Source organism: Alosa alosa, chromosome 15 (genome assembly GCF_017589495.1).
Source record: "Alosa alosa isolate M-15738 ecotype Scorff River chromosome 15, AALO_Geno_1.1, whole genome shotgun sequence".
In the NCBI taxonomy this organism is placed as follows: Eukaryota; Metazoa; Chordata; class Actinopteri; order Clupeiformes; family Clupeidae; genus Alosa; species Alosa alosa.
This window is the reverse complement of record NC_063203.1, coordinates 4977754-4996197: the sequence shown is the minus strand read 5'-3', so window position 1 is coordinate 4996197 and position 18444 is coordinate 4977754. Positions and strand designations below refer to the sequence as shown.

Below are 18444 nucleotides of genomic sequence, written 5' to 3'. Positions count from 1 at the left end.
TTGAGATTCTCCTGATGTGAACTCCGGGGCCATTCAGGATACACTGATGCGCATGCACTCACTGATTACTGTCTGCACTTCTCTTATGGCCTGAGCAACGATGAAGGCCAACTTCCAGCTGAATGCTTTACAAGTGCAAAAAGACTAAAAATATCAAAATGCTGATTGCACTCTACTTGTGTACTAAGCTAAGCCTTCAACTATGTGCAGGCCCTTCCCACTGTTCTCCTTTGTATTTGTGCATGTATTGCAGGAACACCACAGAAGCCATTCTCTGTAAATAAATCTTTAATGAATACATTCAAATGAAGGATAAACATGTCACAACTTGTCTTACAGCTATTTTGCTGCATAAAGACGTAATAATTTGACTCTATGCCTCTCATTTTTTTCCTTTGTCACCCAGAAAACATAGTCCTATAATATATGAACATTAAAATAGATTGTACATGTATTCATATTTGTTTTCTTAAAAATAACTGGGAGGTAGTGCACGCCAAATTTGAATTCAGTACCCTGTCTGTAACTGCCTGTGCAATGTCTGTCTGTGTTTATGTGTGTGTATTATTTTTGTACAGGTCTACATATGTATGTGCATGTGTGTGCATGCCTATATATGTGTGCTTAGAAAAGCTTTTCTAAATAGAATCTCATCTCAAATATACCATTCATTTTAGCATTGTTTCCATTATTTTTAAAGCTGTGTCATACCATCTACAAACATTCCATTACAGAGCTAAATTTATGCATTTATTAAATGTAACTGATTTGCCTAGCTCACATTCCACATTGCAAATGTAGTGAGGTGAAAACCAATGGAAAAGGACCCCTAAGTGGCTATAAAATCAACATTCATCTGTGCCCTCATCAGGAGTTAAAATATGCACACTGTCACTCCGACTAATTGTATTTATGGAATGGCAATAAGGCAGAGGAATTCTCCCCAGTCGCTGACTAACTCCATGGACCAAGCATTTACAGAGGCTGAGAGAGGCCGTGGTGCTGTCGCAGATCCTTTGTGTATTTCCTAACTGACAAAAACAACAGCGCACATACACAACACATTCAGACTCGGACACAAGCACACACACAAACTACTACGTGTACTTACACGTTAGCATACACAGACAAGTGTTGAAAAGTTTATACTGTGCGGTATGCTTAAAACATCAAAATGATGCTGAGAGAACGGGAACACACACACACACACATACACACACACACACATACATGTACAGTATGTGCATACATGAAAGGAATGAAGAAGTGACAAGAGACACAAAGGAACACAAACACAAATGAACAATAGAAAGCTATTTTTGAGGATTAATTTGCCTTCCTTTGCCTGGAATCAGAACCATGCTGAGTGATTGTGCCAATCAGTAGAATCTCCTTGTGTCCAGTTGATGCCTGCGTTGCACTTTGGTGATTCAAACTGCCATATAGTGTGGGCCTGTGCATGCACACAAACCAATTTTCCATCTCCTTGCACTCCTCCTCAGACACTATATAATCATTTCCCCCTTTTACAGAGGCTCCCCTGATGACTCATAATTTCTATCTCTCATTTAGTTCCATTTATAGATCAGAAGTGATCATGTCAACCTCCATACTCCTACCCATGAAAACTATGCAGACTCTTAGCGTATAAATGTCTGAAATCATTTTGTATGCATCCATGGCCCTATGGCTCTGAATCGACTAATTTTCCAACGACACTGAGCCTCAAGTTCAAAGGTACATAAACCTATATTCTAACTAGCCAGTAAGGGCTTTAATGGTCCCTTGATGGCAAATGGCAATTCTCCAAGTGCTTTAGCTTAACACTATATTGTATGTTTTACTTGTCTGCATCCCATGATATCCCATGAATAAAACACTATGATGAATCTCATCTTTATTCCCCCACCTTCTCTGTTGCCCTCAAAGACTCCCTTCAAGGCATCACTCCTCCCATTGTCCTTAACTGGTGTTCCTTCTCTAGGCCTATCACCAGGCTCTCAGTTCCTCTGGCTGCTGGGCTTCCTGTAAACGTTGTTAAGCAGCTGGATTTCCTCGCGATAGCCGCCACTCTCCTGCGTCTGTCGCATGCTGTTCTGCCTGTGGGCCTCCACTGTGTCTGGGATGTGGATGTTGATGTGGTCCGCGTCTGGGTTGATGGCGGGGATGAGCAGCGAATAGGACGCTGTCTCGCCCAGGTCGCACGACACGAAGCGGTTCTCCCGGCGCGAGTAGCGCAGTGAGGGCGAGCGGGCGTGCGTGGACGACTGGCTGATGTTGGAGATGATGGACACGCTGTCCATGGCCTCCTCGTTGTCGCAGATCTCCAGCACCTCCAGATGGATCTTCACGTTGGTGTCACCTATGCCGGTGATGAGGCTGACGCCGCCTACCCCTTCACCACCGCCGCTCCCAGAGCTGTTGGAGTGGGGCTCGTCCGCACTGGGCTCATGGCCCACAGACTTGGAGCGGTACACCTCCACCTTCTTGGTGGTGGGGGAGATCTTAAGGCCATCGCTGCTGACCTCATAGGTGGAGAGAGAGAGGGTCTTGCCTGTGGGGGCCTGGAGGGAGACAGTACCCTGGAAGGCACAAAGCGGGATGGACAAGCCTCCAGTGGACCGCTAGGAGGGAAAAACAACACAACACACAAAAATGACCACAGGAATAAGGTGCATTATTATCATGGTGTCACTGAATATCTAACTAACAATCTACACTTTCCATCTGAACAACCATATCTGAATTCTCTTTCAACAAGGCACAGTTGGAACTAACTAACTAATAATAATAATAAAAAAAAACTCAACATCAAAAGATCTTTATAAAATAGGCTGAAATTAACCACTTTGCTAGCATAAATTATTCAGACGCTTTGATTCCAATTCCAGAAAATGAGAATATTTTTTTCCCACTCTCTCCCTCGATTTTACCCCTCAAGAAATCAAGGCTTTAACAGCCTTGCTTTGTGCCCTCTCAACTGTCCTGAAAATGTACCTCATCACATGGAGTTGTGATATAGTGGTTTCCCAGGGTCAATGAGATGCCTGAGGACTAATGGGGAGATGAATTAACAGGAGGGTGCGGTGATAATGTTTCCACAATGAATGTATTCCACAGAACTAGACTCACATGCTAATGCAGGTTCTCAGACAATTATATGCCATGGGTAGCTTTAAGAAATGCAAAGTGGTACTTGATTACTATGACATTTAGATATATATTTAGCACATCATTTCATCTAATGTGATTTTTTCGGAGCAGTTAATGACCACATTTATTAGGATGCGTGCTTGCAGCTGAGCTATACACATAGGAGAAACAAGTGATACATGATCTACTCCTGTGACCCTCATGGGATTACTAAAGATAATTAACACATTCACAATATGCCAACACATTAATGAAAATAGGGACAGAGAGGGAGACATAGTTACTGACACATTAGGCAGCCATTGCTGAGATGGCCAAGAAAACAAAAAGAGAAACACTGCATTAATATCTAACAGCTTCACCCCAGTGCTTCCCATCATGTCTGTCCTGCCATGACTGAGTGCATGCCAGAGGCAATTCCCACTTCTGGGGCATGAGCACAACAAAGTCCAATTATTTTTTGTGCCCCATAAAACATTCAAGCTTTATGTTTGGCCAATTAGCAACTCATCCGACCACAGCAAGATGTATGTGTTCATAATGCATGCTTCTCTGACTGGCAAGAGAATAGGATTTTGCTTGTTTGGCAATGTTGCACACTATGTAGCACGACTTGAGGGCTTTTCCTGTCGAGGATGTACAACCTGGGATTAAAATCTTCATCCCCCTCTAGCTAATCTTCTGACCTCTCCTCCTACACTGATGACCAGATAGCAGTAGAGCAGGGTGGCAAAGCAAATATCTGCCCCGGCCTGTTAATAGGCATCTGTATTCTGCAGTCGTGCAGTTGTTTGCATGGCGTCCAGTCTTTCTGAGCTCTATATGGTCCAAGTAAACCACATGGGAGCATTCTTCAGCTAACGTTGAGATCCACAGAGAATTGACCACAACATTCAAACCCAGCATGTCTCACAACAGCATGCAACAACAGGCTCTCTCTTTCTTATGTAGACATAAGCGAGGAGAATTTCCCCTAGGGATCAATAAAGTATCTATCTATCTATCTATCTATCTATCTATTATTATAAGCAAAGAGAACACAGTGTTTGCTTATTATATTTTTAACTCAACAATACAGTGGAGTCATTTACAAGACCATAAGCCACCACCAGAAGCAAATTACCATCTGTATTTTCACAAGGAAAATGGAGGGCACTATCACTTATTCTAAAATAGGTGGATCTTTGAGGGGGAAAATAAATATGGTCAATATTTAATTACACTATTGTCACACAAGCATCTGGCAAACATGTAATTTCCTACTAAAACGGTAGTAAGGCCTCAGCAATGAGTCACAAGGTTAACAGACAAACAGCAGAGCAGAGTCATACGAATTAATCATGTTGGTTGGTCAGGAGCACATCAGCTGGTTAATGGTTACCCACCCTAATGGAACAACAATTAATTGGATGAAATAGATGTTGTTTCATGACTCAGCCATATGTTTGGACAAACAGATAACTTTAAGTGGCTAAGTTATAATAAGAAATATTATCATGTATCAATAATTACAATTGTAGTAATGCAAGGAAAACTATAGCCTATACCAAGAGCAGGGGAACATAGGCAACGGTTTTGAGATACTGAGTGATAAAGTTACAAAGTCTTCCAGTAGCCTGTGGGCCAAAGAGTTTATACAGCAAGTGAGGTTTAGGTGAGGTCCGACTGGACTAGAATTAGGTAAACATGTTTAAATGTCTGACCTTGAATTTCCCCTGGGGATCAATAAAGTATCTATCTATCTATCTATCTAAATGATATGGCATCCCACAGGTCTGGTGGGGAAGTTTCTGTTCTGATCGTAAAACATATGTATTTGTCACCAGTGTCCTACCTTGGGACTGTGCTTCTCAATGGTGCTTCTCACCATTCAGGTAACATACTGGGGGCATTATTCCATCCATTATTGTCAGTCTATAAACTGACAAGGAAGAAGATTAACCCTAGGAGGCTTGCCTTCCCTTTCATGCTGATGGACAGCAACAAGATTGTGACAATGTATCATGGATAGTTTCAAGTTCAGAAGAATTATAATTTTGCACTATGACTGTGTGCCCCAAATTCATGAATGTATTAACTGTTTTTTCTGTCACTTGACACAAAATGCTACAGATTTCCCTAAATCATTGAAGTACCTGTCTGGGTGTTCTCTCCGACTTGCTTCTGCACCATTCCCAGTCAGTAAGTTCAATTTTACGGCACTCCTCGTGTGATAGTCTCCTCTCAGGCCCGTCGAAAACGGAGGAAGAGTCAAGATTCACATCAACCTCTCCACTCAGTGATGGAGGCGGAGAGCCCAGACACAGGCCTTTGTTGTCGGAGTTATGGCTTTGGCTCGCCAGCCCTTCCTCATGGCTGAGCGTCGTGTCTAACAACACTTCTCTGCGCAGGGAGCTGTCCTCGTTGGCGGTGGTTCTGAACTCGTTGTTCGCTAGAGTTTTTATCTGACCGCTGTCCAGCACTGCGACTCTACTTTCAGTCAGATTGCAGTTGAAGAAATTGCTGTAGGAAGGTTTTTCTATCGACGGCGACTTCGTGTGCGAAATTTTATAAAAGCCATAGCCGCTCTGGAAGGACATGTTGAAATCAAACCTCCGTTTGTTTACTGTGGACAAAATGAATACACACATTTCAGTTCCTGAGTAGCCTATTGTGTAGTGTCTCGTTATTTGCCCTACGGCGTCTGTGTCATAAGACTGAAGGAACATTATATACATTGCAGCCAGCATTGGCTAAGACCTTGACCATACGACTCCTTACTCCAGTCGAGCTGTCAGGTGACTTAAGTGAGGGCTGGATCTCCAAAGTGTGTGAGACAGTATAAGTAAGGTGTAAGGCGTTGTGTAGTAGCTGAGGTACATCCTATTGAAAAAGAGGCGTAGGTCATTTGCTTAGCCTACTTGTTCAAGCCCGAAATCACCTAAACTAAATCGTTGTATTGACTCTGGGTGCCCGATAATATTGGCACAATATCGATGAGAATGGTTAAGCCCCTTCACTGCCTAAACTACTCCCATGTAGGTTACCGTGCCTTTAACGTAGGCCAGCCTATCATCGCCCCCCTTTGGCCTGATGAGGAGGCTATCCTCCTGTCTTGATGAGAAGGCTATATATCCTTATCTTGCCTTAATGAGTAAGCCATCCTCTGGTTTAACGGGTTGCTCCTGTTTTCAGGGCTGCAGAAGACCACAGGTGACTAGGTCTATATCACTGTATCGTATCTTTAACGTCCAGATAAATTACTTGTTGTTATGAATGTTCCCAAATTACTTAATTTGACTTTGTTAACTATATGTCACTTGCTCACTCCAGATGTTGGTTGCACACTTGCACTTACCAGATGGTTCTTTGGCCGCACCGGAGCGACAATTGATGAAACAGCCACAAGGGAGATGGATCCAGCGCTCGGAGAGCACAAACATGGGCGTAACTGCAGCCGACAGCAAGGTTAGGAAGAAACTCAGTGTCTCCATGGAAGTGCTCCGAACATGAACTATGTGACTCACTACAATTTGCGTCTGAAATAGCAGTTAGCAGGGCACAGTTTCAGTGACAATTAAAAAGTGTTTTCATTGTTAGTTTTTCTTTTTCACAATGTTTAATCTAGTTTGCATTTCTTTTTCACAGTGTTTAGAGCAGATTCATATCAATATATATATTGAGATGTACAATACACGGTCAAGGCATAAGTCAAGGGTAAACATTGGCTACTTTCCATTATTGTAACTCACCATCATTGGCATCCACAAAACTATGCGTGCGATTGCCAAAATCACGGAGAAGCGCTTCTGAGCATAGAACACCGGGGAGTATCTCGGGTGCTCTCTATCCATGCGCAAACGGTCCGTAGTGGTGGAGCTGGAACGTGTGACCATGTTGCTTTGCAAATACACTGGGTCTGTACTAAATTCATTGTATACACTAAAACTTTTCTCCAAGCTAGCCCGTGATAAGGAGGGAATTTCACATAGGGGCCTCGATCCATCTGAAACTAGCGGTCCAGCGATCTCAAAATAACTAGGGGAAAACGTCTTCTGTTGCTCTGTAGAGCACAGAAGCCGATATATGAGAGGGAAGGAGAAAAAGACCAAGCCACAAACACACAGCGAGTACGCAGCAAAAAGCAGCAAAACATAGAAACTATTGCTGTCCGGCAGACAGCCAAGGGAAGCAGGGGAAAATCGACCCCAGCCACACAAAGGCAGTATACTGATGATCAGACTGATGATCCACACCATGGCTATAGCCCACAACATTCTCAGTGGTCGACTGCTGGACTCGTAAACTCCAAACCTTTTGGTAATGTAAAAAGTGTAGGCAACAATAAGAAATGCCTTCATATTGCTAGACAACCCCTGAAAAACGTAAAGGAGTCCAGACAAGGTGCATATGGTTCCTGACTTGCCATAGTCTTCTTTCTTCCACTGCAAGAACATAAACAAGGAAAGAGGCACCAGACTAACGAGGTCGTCAATTGACATGGAAGCCACAATCAGGCAAAGGGAAGTCTTCAACCTTTTTCTCAATAAGGTTATGAGAGAGTATACACCTCCCACACAAGTCACAATGGCAATAGACAAACACAGGCCAAAAAGAACAATGTCAGTTTGCTTGTCAGGGTCCATGCTATTCGTTTTTTTATAACTCTCCATTAAAAGGTTGCTGTTGTTTGGTGATGGTGAGCTGTCCGTGTAGGACATGTTGATTAAACTTTATCCACTTGTCTTGCCTCATTCCACTTTGCAAGATAAAATGATCTGTCTGTTGCAGGTCGACGAAGTTTGGTTCAAGACCGTGCTACTTTTGATTCCAAATGCATCTGCGTAAATTCACTATACATTCCTGTCTGTGGAATAGCATAGCAATCCAGTGAAACTAAAGCACCTGACACATGTTTAGTATGTCTTCCCATTACTTGCGCTTGCCGTTTTGTCCTCAGGGGGTCCAAGATGGAGCTTTAGGTTTATATTCATGTCACTAGAGTATCTTTTGTCCCGACCAGTTCGCTATCAATATTATAGCGATATTGATTCTAAAAAATAAGGAAAGGAGAGCGTACGTGTCCTGTATGTGTTCATCACAACTCGTGCACGATAGCTAACCTTCAGCTTTCCTCGCGCTACCGAAAGCCAAAGCATGAATGAGCTGTGCGTCCCAATCTTCAGAGCTGGTTGTAGAGAGGGAGGAGCATTTCTTCTCCTCCTTCACCGCCTCCGACGCATTGAATAGGATCAACATACAGGAGCCACAACAAAGATATTTGCCATGTCTAAAAAATAGATACACAAATTTCTTGTATTCATGTAACATTTCGTAACCGTTGTCACTATCTTCAAGGACTGTAGAATATTGTATGAACAGAGCAACTACATTTCTATCTATTCTGCCATATTTCTTGGCTATGTCGGTCCAGTTGTGACTGAAGTAGGCCTACATGAAACACAGCTCCATTTGATTGCAAATGATCCAAGGAACTGTACTGTGTGTTTATAACTGAAGTCTTAACATTAGTGCAGTGTCCTGGTACAGTAGCTAGTGACTTTATTGGTTAGGCAAGGGTTATGAACTTGTACCATATGGCTAATTACAGATGTAGCAACCTACAATCAATGTGGTGAATCATATATTGTCATGTGAGATGTAACCTATGCTCTGGATCCATAACTCACAATTTGCTGGAGTCTTTTTTGTATCTATCAAAAGGTACACATCAGCCCTTTGTGGCCTCTGCTTCTACAACCACTGTACCCTCATACTAATAACATCTCTCTCTCTCTCTCTCTCTCTCTCAATGAGAAACAGATCACCCATTGTGTTTGAAACAAAAGTCCTTTTTGTTTGAGAATAATGAGGTATGAGTTTGCATGTGGTAGATTTTATTAAAATTCTGTGTGCAATTGAATTCCAGAACAGTATTTCCAATTGTCCTTGACGGACAGTATAACAACATTCTATTCTGCTAGGAATGCACTCACATAAACCCATGTTTTCACATCAGTGGGTACCTTATGACTGCACCCATGCAAACAATATAAATGGTCGATACAAATTGGCAGCATTGATGTGTGCATTATTCAGCTCCATCAATGGAATTTGATTCACTGGTGCTTAACATCCTCAGTGTAGGAAAAGGCATACATAACAGGAGTTCAATGCACTTTTCTTTGCAGGAAGATAAAGATGAATGCACATTAACTTTAACAGCATCCATATTATGAAATCCCATCAATTGACTTTATCAGTGTGTCAGCAAATTTCATTCAATATTGTGTTTCCTATGTGTAATCAGGAATAATTGACGAATGATTATAAAGACATAGGTCATTCATAACCAAGAAGAGTTTGAGTTTGAGAATACATTTTTTTGAGGTAAGAATGGCAAACAGAAAGCTCCAGCAATTAAAAAAATGCCTTTAATTTCCTTTGTAGGTTAGGCTATCCAAGGACAATCTGGTAAATGACGTACACTGTATGTGCTTGATGGAGAGAGGGGCCTTGCACTATCCTTCCTTGTCATGCTCAAGGACTCTGATGTAAAAGATAGATCTCTTTTCCTGAAGGCCTGAGCCAAACATAGCTATATATTGCTCTCATACAGCAACCAGTGTTTTTATGTATTTAATTCATTATTCAAAAATACATGTTCCTAAAAAATAGAAGAAAAAAATAAGTACAAGCTATTCTTATGGATATATGTTAAGGAATACAATACGTGTTACCAAAATCAGGGGTGTCCTATAACTCATTCAGCAACCATTTTTTCTTTGAAACATTTCACCTTGTTGCAAGGAGATTCATTTACCCTTGAATGGGTTTGATTTATTCAGATGAAATTGAGTTTGGATTTAGATAATTGACTTCAGATGGATCAGATGATTGGACTCCCACTATGTGAAGGGGAACATGTAGGGGTGGATGTAACAACAGTGATCACATGGGCAGGCTCACAGTCATCTCACCTTGAGATTTATGAAATGGACGAAGTGAATGAGGAAAGACGATCAGGGTGGATAAAAGTGGAAGGGGATGAAATATGTTTGATGGCTGCTTTGTTTGTGTGTGTGGGGGAACATTTAGGTAGATAGAATAGCAATATTAGAATCATACACTGCCAAAACAATCTTTTTCAATCTAACTTTAGAATCATATTAAAGGTATACTATGCAGGTGAAGGTAGGCCTATTTTTGGCGAGTTTAGAGCTCCCTCTAGAGTCGTGATGTATATTTATATGTAACTCTGCTATTGTAAATAGCAAACTTCTCACGACTTATCCCCCCTGTACAAAATGCAAATGCTTTTGTTGTAGAGGTGAAGGAATAACAACAGGCAAAAATCTCCAAAGAGCAATATCTACTTACAAGGTAATGTTTCCGATTCTCGCGAGTTTTGGCAGGGTGCCACTCTTGGAAGTTGCATGGCTGGTGTTCTCAGTAGGGACTTGCTATGTCTATGGTGTATAACTATGCTAGGTGAATGATTCCCCTATTACATGTTTGTTTACCATCAAATTGGCTTCATAAAGATGAACATCTTGCATGGGGTACCCTGTGGTAGTAGCAGCAACTGGAATCCATGCATTTTCACAGAATTATTTTTGGAATCTGATCCCTTATCATACTTGTTTGTTCGTACTCGTCGCTCGACTAATCGTGACTAAATTTAAGATGGCGTCGAACGGTAAAATTCCTTAAGGTACTGTCTGTATAAATCGTCTTGTAAATAAACTACCAGTGCTTTTCCAAAGTTCTCTATGTCTCTTTTAAATGTCAAGGCCCCTCGAAGTCTACCAATGAAGTATGGAGCTACTTTGAGCCAAGTAAATGGTGTAAAACAGTGATTTATTTGCATGGCTAGGCCCGATGCCCGAGGCACCACTTAAACACTGTGTTTGTAGCATTGGCTAACTAGCCAGATTTCTGAGTGCAGGGGACAAGCCGAGGTGAGCTATGAGACATACATTCACACTCGGTATCATGTTTCAACACACTTTAGGTCAAAATCACACCGGAATTATCCTTTAACCAAAGTGTTTTGCATGTGCCAGATTGTTGTTCTGCTGCATGAATGAAATAGCCCTAATCAAACATGGTGATAACCTTTGTGGTTCATTGATCTGTGATGGCTTTTAGACAGCCTCTTGGACTGAAACAGCCCCATTACATTGTCATGCTTGACAAAAGGCATCAAACCCATTCCCATTTGTTCTGTGTCACACATGCTACTGTATATGGTCTCCTCTCTCATACCACTGTCCATCTGTAATATTTTCTTTTCATGAATTCAAATATACATTTTCTCTGAAACTTTGCCTATAGGGTCTTTCAATTGATTAGATTCCATATATACAGATCAAAAGCAGTGCAGAATTATTTGTTTGCTTTACATCTTTTAAGAGCTCCAATATGGACATGCATTTGAATGATTGAAAATGTATTTTTCCTGTAGGGAACTTTGTTCTCTGCATTTTAGTGTGTGTAGTGTGTGCACGTATACATACTCACACTTGGAGCAGTGAGCTAGGAGCCCACACACACACCCGGAGCAGTTGGCAGCCCTTAATCCGGTGCCCGCGGAGCAGTTTGGGGTTAGGTGCCTTGCTCAACAGCCATGAAGGTATGGAGGCTATGAAATGCTGAATGCAACATTTTGCTTTGTTTACACGTTTAGTTTACATAGTTCTGAGGTTTCACTTTTTATTTTACAATGTAATAATAGTCAGAAAAAGACTGGTGCTGACTGGTACTGTACATACATTGCATCAAATTCTGTGAGATATTCAGTAGCAGTGTTCACAGTTCACTAGAGAATATGTAAAGTGAAGGAAATGATTTAATCGTTATCTCTCCCCAGCACACGGTTAGTGCCATGCCCTCACACACAAAGATGTTTTGTCATAGAGTATGACCTTTTTGTCTTTAGTAATGAATGATCACATTTTGCCTCACAGTCACTAAGGCACGTGGGAAAAGAGGACGACTGGAAGAGGCCTGCGAGGGTAAGCAGGTAAGCAAGTCTCCTGGGTGGCCAAATTAAATCTTTAGATCAGAAATGTATTGGCCACAAACCGTGAGGGCAAACAGGACCCATCAGGGGTCCAAAGTTTGGTGCATGACTCTGATACAGCCTTTGTACTTGGCTTCAACCCTGTCAACGCGCATCAGTCGCGGCTGTGAAATAAACCATAAACAGGAAATAATTCTCTGCGAGCACACTCAGACAAGCAAGGTGAGGTCACATGCAAAAATGCAAAATTATCCTTTCAGACGAATTCTGCCTCTTGTGTAACACACACACACACACACACACACACTGCTTCCGCTGGCCCCAAGTGCCTTGTCCTGTATGCAGGTGCATTTGGAATTCCACATGGCAGAGTAGGGAACAGTTTCACTTCCAGCTCACTGTTCCCAAAGCAGTGCCACTCTCCTAGTCCTTGACATGAAATATTAACCAATCCAGAAGCCTGTTTGCCTCTGACATGAACTGCTGCATCTGAAGTCATTCTGCACCCCAATCTGTCCCCCCCCCCACACACACACACTATCAACCCCACCACTCCCCACCCATTCCCAGCCCCACATGTCACATATTTGTACATACGTACACATTCCATTGAAATATGTTTTCAGCAATCTTCTTTGTGTGTTTATTTGTGGCTTATGTGTGTTTGAGTGAAGATGTGGTAAATGTGGATCTGAGACAGATGTTTGTTAGGGAAGTAATTTGATGATCTAAATCGTATGACACGCGCAGGGCAAGGAGCAGGCACAGTGTCTGACGTCAGAGTCGCTGGTGTGCGTCACTGACTCAACAGCTTGGCTGATCTGGATACCTTTTAACCAACATTGGTCGTCCATATGGTCTCACAGGTCACAGTGTGTGTGCCTGTGCGTGTGCCTGTGCGTGTCCCTGCGTACTTCATGCAAGGATATGTGTGGGTGGGAATTAGTGAAGAATTCCAGGGCATGTGTCTGTGTGAGCGATAGGCACACAGTTGGACAATAAATATGTATGGTTAAGTATCATGAGAGCAATCCAATATCACAGACCATTAAGAATGATGAAAGAAATTTCCTGAGGAAAAATGCGTCAGGACAAATTCCCTGCTACAAAAACAAGGAGGTGAGAACGATAGGGAAGCACCACACTGCTGTTGGTTGTCACCATGCCTGTAATGAAAAGGTCTCTGAACAGATCAAATATATTCAGTACGCTGTGCTGTGTAAACATGAAGTAAAATATGCAGTGTCACGATCACAATGTCAGTGAAAATATGCAGTGTCAAAATCACAGTGTCAGTGAACTCCAATCTTGAAATTAATAGCATATAGGCCAACATGAAGCTTGTGTAGACCAGTGCGAATTCACTGACACTGACAATGAAGTTACTACTGGTACATCATTTTGAGTATAAAGTTATTCTATAACAGTTTAGCAAATCATTAAGCTGATTAAATTGATTTCATCCATTATCATTGTTATACTTTATCTTCAATGCAGCCTATCATTCCATTGATTAAATATTCTCTAAACAGACTCAGTCATAACACATTTTAATTGTCTTTTAGTAAAAATAACATGCCACATTTGTTGAATCTGTTCTAAATAGCAAAGTGGGCTTTAAATTATTTTGGGAGAAGCAGAAAAGAATGAATAGTCCTGCCTCACTCATCCTGCATGGGGGCTCCAGGTACCTGCTACAGTGGTGGCCTTTTCATCGTCTGCAATGGGCTTATTGTTTAAACGGTGTGGTTGGTCAAAATATCTCTACATTTCTCCATTTCTGACTGAAATGAATACCTCCTCATCACACTTTTGTATATTCTGTGCTTCTGGTTACAACACACCACCAGAGAAGTATTATTTTTGTTAATGTAAAGTAGGCCCACTCGTGTGGAATTATAGCTTGAAAAATTCTTCATTTGTAGTATGGTTTCGTTATGCCTATTATCATTATACCTCCTTAAAGTGACATTTCAAAAACAAGTAGGCTATGCCTAAAACAAAATAGTCACACAAAAGCCGCTAGAGGGAACTGTCTGACCAGGGCTCAGTAGCCTACACCGGTTGCAACCCTACACCGAACCTTCTTTAGACATTAGTCCAGAGCCAGCAGATGATCATTGAATTTGTCAGCTAACCTTAATATTGCCTCGTCTTACAGCTGACCGTAAAGCTATTGCGTTGCCTAAATATTGTAGGCTACACTTGACCGTTAGCTGTTAAAAGTGAATTGTCTACGACATAATTTGAAATGTAAGTAGGCTACAGTAGGCTAGGCCTATGAAGGTGTCAATGGGATGTTGTAGTATCGGAAGTGTAGGCCTATAACGTTCGTTTTAAAATGACCATAACGTGTAAGTTATGTGAATTAGTTACAATCGGAATCCATCACCCGTATCCCATTGCACACACAGATGTGCACACGCACTGTCACAATATGAGGATGAGGGATTTCTTTCCCCTAGGTACCGATCTCATCATTTTAAAATATTCAAGACGTGTGAGGGTTGTTATGTTCTCAGTTAGTTTGATAAAATCCCAAGGACGACAACAATCAACTGTACCACACAATTTTAATCAATGTGCAAAGTGTGCAGGGAGCCTGTCAGACTGAGTAATCAGATTTAATAAATATGTTAGGCTATAAGCAAACAAAGTGTCCTGTAGATTTATGCAATACACGTTTAAAGCTGCAGTTGGCAAGACTTTTTTGATCGTATTCACTGAAACCAACACCGACAGAACAACATAAATCAGCCGGTTTTAGAAAAAACCCGCACTTCTACCTCCACCTAGAGCCTGTTATTTGTTTTGCAAAAATCCACAGCTCCCGGTTCTTCTGGTCCAATCAGAGCAGGGCAGAGCTTTAATCTATAGGTTATTCGTGCCTTTTCGTTATAGGCTGGATGTAGGCCTACAATTTCATTCCTTCAAAAAAGATGCCATAGGCCTATTATCGATTTTTAAAGCGGGACAAAGGCTACAAAAGCCCAATAGTCCATGTTAAGGAGTTGCAGGCTTCCTTTATGTGACGATTAACATTCAGGATACAGCAAAGGTGTTTCCTACCAAATGTAAGCTCATCACACTGAATTAGCCCATGGTCCATCGGGAGGCCTTCAGTGAGGTGAGTAGGCTACCCCTCAACCCCTGTAGTCTGTTAAACATGCAATTAGTGAGTCATTAATTAATCTTTTGTAGTCCCTGAGCGATTTGTTTAGTGCTGCAGTAGGCTACCCCAGGGGCATAATTAGCCTATAACTGATGGTTTGAAACAGTATAAATGAGCTATAGCTTGTCTCCTAGGAGCAAGAAAGAAAATACCTTCAATAGGCTAAATGCTGGCAGAAGTACAAAATTAAATTCATCTCTGGTTTCGTGGTGTCTTTTTTTTACTTTGTAGAAAATGTGTGCATGTATTCATGTTAAGTGTAAAAAGTGCATATTTTTTAATATAATGTAAATTAGTCTATAGGCTGTTAAACATAGGCTAACTTATTGCACATTGTAGCCCATTACAAATGTCCCAACACTGGGGGGCAAAATATCTGCCTTTGAATGAAACAGCAGTAAAAAAAAAAAGACTAGAGCAGTACCTATGAGCAGCATGGAAAGTTTTGAAGCTGGCCATTTCTTTCCTTAACTTTTTTTTTTACAACTACTATTGTCTTTTGTAGCCTGCTCAGTGTCTGGTAGGGGTTCTACGTTTCCTGTTATTGGGCAACACTGAAAAACTCACACAGAAATGTGAGAGAACAGGGATTCAGAACAAACATGTACACACATACATACACTCACTTATACCACTACAATTGTGAAATGAGTCACTACGTTAGGCACAATGATTGATTATGCAGCACAACAGACTGCCATGTCCCTCAGGACCCAGTACCATTTACAATTGAATTTTTCCTATACATGGACCAGTGCTTGTTATGTAAATACTATTCAACTGGACAGATCAGGTTTAAACAGTAAACAGACTTCTGGCTTCATTTCTTGCTTCAAACATGAGGTTTGTTTAGAAAGATCTTGATGAGCATATAAACAGAGGTGTGCCTGGCCTGTGCCTGGTCCTGAAGCTAGAGGGAGGTTTGGGACATTTGGGATCTGGAGGAAATATTTTGGTGTAACAACGCAGTAACTGATAAAGAAAATGGACGATTATTATTATTCAACCAACTTGAAGTCTGAGTCTTTACTTCAAGGAGGTCTGAAGATAATTTGAGTTATTATCCATAAAACATGAGTAGAGGGTCTCCTGAGTCCCCATGAGGAGTAACTGAAGTTTGAATTCAGCCTGACTGACACCTCTCATAAGAAAGAGTAGTCCCTGCTGTATGGTTTACTGATGTGTTGCCCTCACATAAAAATCTGAGGAATTTCAATAATACTGAATGTCTAAGCAACAGCAAGCAACAGTTTAGGGAAAGCAAATATTTTCCCTCAACTATTAACAGTAACTGGCGGGAAGGAAATGCTCACTTAGAGATATCTCAGCGCTGTGCCTGAGGAGGGTAAAGATATGCCAGAATGCTAATGCTCCACAGGACCACCAGATGCAGGCATGCAGAGAGAGAGACGCGCTAGAGTGCGAGTGCAGAGACAGGTAGTGGATATGAGATTGTGTCAAATTTAATCCAATTGCATTAGTAATGATTTAAGATGCCATAATTCTGTCATACAAAGCCTCTACCCCCATCCACTCCACACTGTGTATGCAAGTCCATAGGCTACAATACTCTGGGTACTCTGGGTCTGTCTCCTGATTTGGTAGTGCAGCCTGTTGGTGTTGACATTTTGCTAATTGTGTAGGCCTAAGGAGGCCTGGTAAAAATTATGAGCACATTTATTTTTGCGAAAGCCACGGAATGTAAATCCAGTGGGCTTCAGAAGTTCAATAATACTACCAGCAATAGATATTCACAAAACTGTAAACAAACTATGAGATACCTGCACTACCCAAGCCACCCTATAATCTATTAAACAGTTTGTATGATATACAGAGGACATTCTTATAATGGATGAGGTCTCAAACATCTTTTGGACTTTTCCGTGTACTGTTAGCATTTTTCTTAACTAATCTAGGGGAGGGAAAGTTGCCTATAATAAGGTGATGTAATTATGGAATTTGGATGATGCCAAGGATGGTGTCTTTTGGTGACCTTTGTCATTAATTTGCTCCATTTCCCTGGTAGCCTAAAGCACACAATGACTATTTGTCATCTGAGATGATTTTCACTTTTGCACTTTATGGGAAACCTTTTTGCTGTTGTTGAAGTCATGCCAAGAGTTACGCTATTGTAGTGAAAATGAGAAGCAGAGTTACGGGACTAGGGAAATGGTAGATGACAGATTTTCCCCCCATATGGAATTGCTTATATATTTATTTTTGATCAAGGCTCTCTTTAACAAGCAACTAACAAACTCTAAATGAACAGCCTAATGAGTGATTGTGCTAAAATAAACACTAAAAGAATTCTTCAACGCAGACATCAGCATTTTGCCCATGTTTGCCTAGTGTCCCAGTGGAAAATGGACCATGCTGAAGTAATGTTTTTAAATGATTTGGTACATAGTACATGTCACAAGATTATTTTCAATATGAATTACATGAATTTAAAATGTATTGTCTTTGATGACATCATATGGTCATGGTTCTGTTATTTAGCAGACGGTTTTGTCCAATATTATACAATAGCCTACTGACATTATATAATAATAGCAAACTGCAAACTGATAGTAATAAAACAAAACATCAATTACAGGTACACCAAATCATTTCTATTGAATGTTTTATTTAATATTGTCAAATGTCCCTTGCATTTCCTCTCTTCTGTGAGGTCTGACTAACTTCTCACTTCATTTCCCCTGTCACACAGATAATAACCCCATGCACATTTGTGTATCTGGAATATTGCCATATGCCGGTCCCTGACTTGATATGGGTGATAATCTGATCTTCTCCAGACAAATCTTTTGGGATGAAATGATGTGAATGTCAACAAAATTGTCAATCAGTAAATATTTACTTCAAATGCATCTAAGATCCCCTGACCACAAGGTATACAAGATCATAAAAGATGTAGTACTTGATGATGGTGGAAGATTGTTACAGTATTTTTTTTTAATTCAACAGTAGTTTCAGTAATTCAGTAGTTTGATTCAGCAGGTCCCTCACTTCTCAAGCATAAGGACAAACAACATGCCTCCAAAGTTGTTGATTGGGTGGAAATAGTTAATTCTTTGGTCTGAGCCACTTGGTTTGTTTACCATTTACAGAGCCA

At 41.1% G+C, this 18444-nt stretch overlaps 1 protein-coding gene across 2 annotated transcripts; it reads right to left on the bottom strand.

Annotated features, from left to right (window-relative positions):
- LOC125307761 (probable G-protein coupled receptor 149) lies at window positions 1-8331 on the bottom strand. Of its 2 annotated transcripts, XM_048263807.1 has the most exons (4): window positions 6885-8331; window positions 6491-6671; window positions 5289-5758; window positions 1-2624 (listed from the first exon to the last, which is right to left on the bottom strand). In XM_048263807.1, the coding sequence occupies exons 1-4, from the start codon at window positions 7851-7853 to the stop codon at window positions 2001-2003; spliced, it is 2244 nt and encodes a 747-aa protein (XP_048119764.1). In that variant the 5' UTR covers window positions 7854-8331; the 3' UTR covers window positions 1-2000. The 2 variants fall into 2 exon arrangements, with proteins under 2 accessions (XP_048119764.1, XP_048119765.1); XM_048263808.1 differs by lacking the exon at window positions 6885-8331 and having other exon boundaries at window positions 6491-6739.
- Between the last annotated feature and the right edge of the window lie 10113 nt (window positions 8332-18444).

Bases quoted from the DNA above. Each gene is read 5' to 3' on its own strand.
- LOC125307761 (XM_048263807.1), bottom strand. From the start codon at position 7,853: ATGTCCTACACGGACAGCTCACCATCACCAAACAACAGCAACCTTTTA. The intron at 6,672-6,884 runs GTGAGTTACAAT...CTGCTATTTCAG, and splicing joins TTTTGTGGATGCCAATGATG to ACGCAAATTGTAGTGAGTCA. The intron at 5,759-6,490 runs GTAAGTGCAAGT...TTTTGTCCACAG, and splicing joins TGCGGCCAAAGAACCATCTG to TAAACAAACGGAGGTTTGAT.